The sequence below is a fragment of the Trypanosoma equiperdum genome (assembly GCF_001457755.1).
Source record: "Trypanosoma equiperdum strain OVI genome assembly, contig: ctg_1655, whole genome shotgun sequence".
Lineage (NCBI taxonomy): Eukaryota > Euglenozoa > Kinetoplastea > Trypanosomatida > Trypanosomatidae > Trypanosoma > Trypanosoma equiperdum.
This window is the reverse complement of record NW_027123677.1, coordinates 40662-46364: the sequence shown is the minus strand read 5'-3', so window position 1 is coordinate 46364 and position 5703 is coordinate 40662. Positions and strand designations below refer to the sequence as shown.

The 5703-nt window shown below is 46.5% G+C and overlaps 3 protein-coding genes across 3 annotated transcripts; all 3 read right to left on the bottom strand.

Moving 5' to 3' along the window:
• Positions 1–119: 119 nt before the first annotated feature.
• TEOVI_000501800 (TPR repeat, putative) lies at positions 120–755 on the bottom strand (the record flags this gene model as incomplete). The annotated part of the gene is made up of 1 exon (XM_067222569.1): positions 120–755. One exon carries the CDS (start codon positions 753–755, stop codon positions 120–122), a length of 636 nt encoding a protein of 211 aa, XP_067078670.1.
• A 1812-nt stretch (positions 756–2567) lies between these two features.
• On the bottom strand, positions 2568–2864 carry TEOVI_000501700 (cyclin dependent kinases regulatory subunit, putative; the record flags this gene model as incomplete). The annotated part of the gene is made up of 1 exon (XM_067222568.1): positions 2568–2864. The coding sequence occupies one exon, from the start codon at positions 2862–2864 to the stop codon at positions 2568–2570; it is 297 nt and encodes a 98-aa protein (XP_067078669.1).
• A 1324-nt stretch (positions 2865–4188) lies between these two features.
• Positions 4189–5163, bottom strand: TEOVI_000501600 (kinetoplast-associated protein 3, putative; the record flags this gene model as incomplete). The annotated part of the gene is made up of 1 exon (XM_067222567.1): positions 4189–5163. One exon carries the CDS (start codon positions 5161–5163, stop codon positions 4189–4191), a length of 975 nt encoding a protein of 324 aa, XP_067078668.1.
• Positions 5164–5703: the final 540 nt, after the last annotated feature.

The window sequence follows — 5703 nt, the reverse complement described above, 5'->3', positions numbered from 1 at the left end:
GGGGGGGGTGAGGGGAATCCAAGGTATCCAAGCGACAACAGCCACATAATCAACAAAATGAGCTACGGAGCAAATTAGGGTGTTCGACGCGAAAATAACCAAAACCAACTACCCGACAATCAGCTACTCCTCTTCATGAGTTCCGCGATTGCCCTTTCGGCCGCGGGGTTGCTCTGCCCCGGAGAGCATTCAACCGCTGCACGAAAGTCACAGAGTGCTGACTCTAAATCTCCAATATCCTGACTTGCAAGACCACGTCTATAAAGTGCCTTTACCTTTAACTCCCCTCGAACAGGGCACGCCTCGTCCTGCAAAAGGAATGTGGCAAGCATACGCGCCTCCTCCGGACGCTTAAGTCTCAAGAATACGAGAATAACATTTACCCGTACGACATGGTCCACCTCTACTGCTACTGCATCATGTGAACCAAGTGCTGAACATGCATCGATACAGTTCTGATAGGCCTCAAGCGCCGCCTCATACTGCCCTTCCTGGAAGAATTCATTTCCTCTGGCTTTCATTTGCATGAGCATCTCGTGGTACTTGGGCCGTTCATTTTCCTCCAGCTCGCAGTCAGAAGAAGCACTTGATGTGGTGGTGCCAGCACTGGAAGAACTATCGGTTTCCTCAGTTGCTACACCATTACCCACTCCCTTCTGTCGCCTGTTCCACCAGTGCAGCAGCCAGTAGCAAAGTCCTGAAAGTGGCAGTAGTGATGCAACGGCAATGTACCGGCTACGTTTGCCTGGAAGCATTGCGCAAACGAAATTTAAAGAGAATAACTTGGAACCCAGCAATACAGACAGAAGGGGGGGGGACTAAGTATGACCGCCTAATACTACCCCCAATGCCAACGAACTGATGACGCTGGAATACGGGATATTTTCAGTGACTACTTGTTATTTTTTTTTCCCATCAAAACAAAAAAAATAATAATAAATAAATATAAAAAAGTGCAAGACTTGGTAGTAGCAACTAGACGATACAGTAAAGGGCTTCATAGCACAACACATGACAGAAACGAACAAGTTTCCATGCCGATGCGGGTCCACCCCAAGAGTAAAAGAAAAAAAATACTGGGCACCACATACATACACATACACGCATACGTACGCACACATTCGCCGGTAGCGGCGCACGCGCTTCCTTCCTTCCTTCCTTCCTTCCTTCCTTTTCCCATCTTCATATTTCTGTTGCATCAATTCTCCACACACTGAACACAACAACTCAATTGATACGTTTCGATGTGTTAAAATGAGAAGGTGTACGGCATGGGAAGAGCAATAAAACATACCCCGCCAAATGCACCCCGGATTTAGGACCAGATCCCTTTTCACCTGTGGAAACGAGCATGCTTCTGCACGGATACACATGCACAAAGACATATTTAAATTTATATATATATGCCTGCATATGATGAACAGCAAACCCTCCGAAAGAGTACACACATGTCTTCTTATTTGGCTCCCTTTTTCCTTTCCGTATTCAAAACAAGAATCTAGACACTGATGGGTGGCATGCAACTCATATTAGAAAGAGAAAGAGAAAGAGAAAGGAAAGCAAAGAGAGAGAGAGAGAGAGTCACGCTGCCATACAAATAGCAGAAAACGCAGGAAGTGTCAACACAACGTGTAGTCAAAAATGAGCAGTAAAGAGAAGGGCAAATAAACTGACATTCCATAGCCCACGGTATCGGTGTCCGCATGTGCGCGCGGCATACACTTTACGTCCCTTTTCCTTTTCCTTGAAGCATCTCCATCCGCACGGCTGTCCCGAACCAGTAAAGCGAAAAGTATTGCGCGTGCAGCAGCTTCGCTGTCCAAACCCTCTATATAACGCATGTTGTAAAGAACCGAAACGAACAAAACACAAAGAGGAAAAAAAAACGCGCGTCCACACAAACCACACACACACACACATATATATATATATATAGAAATATGTGTACTGGGCATGAATGTACTTTCTGTGTTACTTACGCAGCCAAAATGCGTAGCCTTACTTTCTTCTCTCCTTCTATGTGCAATAGTGTGAATGTGTAGGGTAAATTAAGAGAGAGACACCGGTGGCGCATATTTCCATTTGTGCCAACAAACCCTCGCTCTTAATAAAGTAAAATAAAACCGACTATTCGGTTATCTTATCGCTTCCCCTATTGAAGCTTTGCGCCACTTGAACCACTGTAACTTCCTCAACCGCAACTGTCCTCCCCCACCTTTTCAAACAAAAAAATAAAATAAAAAGGCAGGGAAGCTCCCGACACAACACTAACGGCAAAACGACGACACATCAAGTTAATGTGCTCTTCTTTGCGAAGTCTCCCCCAGATGTGTGAGTGTTTTCCTCCTCTCCATCCGTACGTTCTCCTCTCCCATGCTAATGTGACAAAATAGAAATGAGAAGGCACTAAAAGGGAGCAAGGGACAAAGCAAAAAACAAAAACAAAAACAAAGGAAAGGAAAGAAGAGAGCTGGTGGAAGTATATATATATATGCGTGTGTATGTCATGTTATGCTCTCCTCTTATGTGTGTACATACGATCCGCAGCTCCTTCCTTCTTGTATCATCTATTGTGTCTTGGGCCGCTTGAATAGTAACACATGCGGCTCTGGGGCATGCAACATGTAGTGCCGCCATCCCACCGACTGCTGGACGCCAAGTTGACGCCACTCCGACTCCTCCATTAAACGGCCACGCGGAACCAGCCGTGAGAAGTCCTTCGGTAAAATGACATGGCGGTACTCATATTCATCATCGTAGTACTTGTCACTGTAAAGAATCTTTGATTGCAATTTGCTGATCATCATTCGTGCCTGTTCACGCTGAACGGGGTCGGTGATGGAGAAGTAGTCCCGGCCAGACATCCTTTCCCCCCTATAAAAGTAAACAACTGCGGCACCGCAATTATGATTTTCCCCCTCACCGCTAGTTGTCCCCACTCTCCCGATGGCTCTCTCTCTCTCCCCCTCACTCTTAGCGTTTGAATATTTACCTCTTTTTTCGCTTTCCCGTTAGTGTTGTTTTCTAGATGTACTACAGTTCAGGTTAGGTTTCAGGGATACGCAAGCGACTGTATTTGTGTGTATACCTGATGCGGACGGTCCGCGAAGTGGAGAAGAAAAAAAAATAAGTAAGAAAACACAAACAAACAAAAAGTAGGAGTGAAAGACAAAAAGTGGAAAGGTAACATCACCGTTGCTCAACCGCGGATAACCCACGCATTTGAAGGTGGGTGCGCATGAAAGGCAGTGTGCATATGGAGAGAAGGCTAGAGAATGAAAATTAACAACAACGACGAGAACATGGAAACGAAAACACTACAGAATTGCGTTTCCCTATTCAACATTTTCTCCTCTCTCCCTCCCCACATATTCCCTTCCAATCTCTCACACCTCACTCCCGCCCCCGCTCACTTTTCATTGGCAGACGCTTGAACGCCTCTCACCGCGTCGTTGCCTCTGCCTGAACTGTCGACACAATTTGAGTGCTGAAGCGGGACTCCCTCCCCTCTCTCTCTACAGTTGCCTTTGGTTACCTCCGCTTCGTTTTTTGTTGTTTTTTTTGTCGTTGTTGTTCCATTACTTCTATTACTTTGTTTTCAACTCCAACACGCCTTTTCTGTATTTTCTTTTTCTTTTTTTTTCGTGTGTGTGTAGTTTGCTGCTTCACACATAATGGTGTCCACCAGGTTGCATCCCGCAGGAATCCAAACGTGGCAGTGGAGAGATGGGGAAAAGAGAGAGTGTGGGGGGGGGGGCAGAGCGCAAAACTAAAGGGCAAAAAAATAAATAAATAAGGGATTGTGATAAACAAAATACGAAAAAATAAGTAAACAAATGAATCTTTTATCAAAATGAAGAAAGGAATGAAGTGTGTAAGGGAGAAATATGGGGAACAAGAGGTCTGAAGAGAGCGTGAAGGAGGAACTTCCTTTTATATTCCCCAATGCCGACTTCTAAAGACCGAGACATTTTGCGCTCCAGCAATGATCACTTCCGCTACTAGGTTCCACCGTAGTATGCACTGGAAGAGCTGTTGCATTCTCTTTTCTATGTTTAGCAACTTCACTATTTACCCTCATTTCCCCCACGATCTAGTGCCTCTTTCGGTTTGACTTTGCCTGGATTTAGGTTCAGTACTTTCGTTTCTTGTTTGTTCCTTGTTGTTGTTTGCATGTTTTTCTATACTCTAACGCCTCCTTACGGGTGGCTTCCTGCTCTCTTTATTCTTCTTCAGGTTTTTGACGCCCCTCGACACCGCGAGACGGCGTTTTGCATCCCTGCCAATGATCACGTCCCTCACTGTCTGCGAACCTCTTGTCGCTCTCCTCTCGTTGGTTACCTCCTTCAGACCGGGTTTCCCTGCAGCCGGTACCCTCCCCCTCACCTTCATGAGGTTCACTGGAGCTCCTTTACTAGGAGAGGTCAGTTTTCCCTTACTTTTACTCATACTCTCACTCATACTGGGAGCTTTACGTACGCTGGCAATCTTACCCTTGATGGCGCCCCGACCCGTGTTGATAACCCTGCTTACATTGGCTGACCTGCTCGTACCGGCAATCTTGTCTCTAACGGCGCTCTTGCCCATACTGACAACTTTGCCAGTGCCAACACCCTTACCCTTGTTGGTACCCCTGTTCCTGTCGCTTTTCTTGCTCATAGTACCCCCCTTTACTTTCTTGGATGCCGTAATATCGGGGAATCCGGGGCGTTTAATGTCGGCTGGGTCCACCTTGTGGATTCTATACTTCCTCACTGTCGGGAATAACCTCTTTTTCATCTCGTCTTGCATGCGAAGCTTTCGCTCCTCGCGCCTCTCCCTGCTCTTCGCCTGTATCTTCTTGAGCTGTAGCTCCCTCCGCTTGGCCGACTTTCTCCACATCTCGCCAACAACACGCTGCCGTTCCGCATTCGTCATGTGGGTTAGATTGCGACACTCACGGCGCTGAAAATCGTTGAATGCTTTGAGAGCAGGATACGTAATTTTGCTGGCCCGCTCCTGGAGTGATCGCATCTGGGAGGGAGTCAAGTTGCGGTACATACGCGAAGCAACTCGCGCACCATTAGCCAACGACATGTTGCGGAGCTCCCCCGTTTTCTTCAGGTCCTTCATGAAAACAGAAAAGGGGCTCACGCGCAGAAGTTTGACGGTGCGGAACAACATGACGTTACGTGATTCCTTACTGAGTCTATTACCTTCCTATGCATATATATATATACATATATGAAAGAGGTGGGAAGAAGATGAAATTGGAGGAAATGGGTATAGTTCTCAGCTCCACTATTTGATGCGTGTAAGGATCCAGATTTACTGGCATTGTGTTTTGTTACTATCCGATGGATGTCCTTCGTGCACATCCCTCTTCACAGAAGGAGGGTGGGAAACTTGAAGAACACTGAAGTGCTGTGGGCGGCAGCCTTCAGCACAGGCTCTGAATTAACAATTCAGCATTCAAACCGGTCTCCACCCTACACTTAATGTAACATTCAAGATGACAAGACGCGTGTGCACCCTGCCAAATAAAGCACAGCAGCGTGGTTGCCACAGTTTTACACCTTGATAGACAAATTAACAATAAGAGGAAAAAAGAGAGAAAGAAACGAAGGGAATAACGGTACACAGGGCCAGCAGAGTAGCAACGAGGGGAGCAGCTGATGGAGGGGGAAAAAAGGGGGGAAATTATGCCAGCTAGCATACGACACA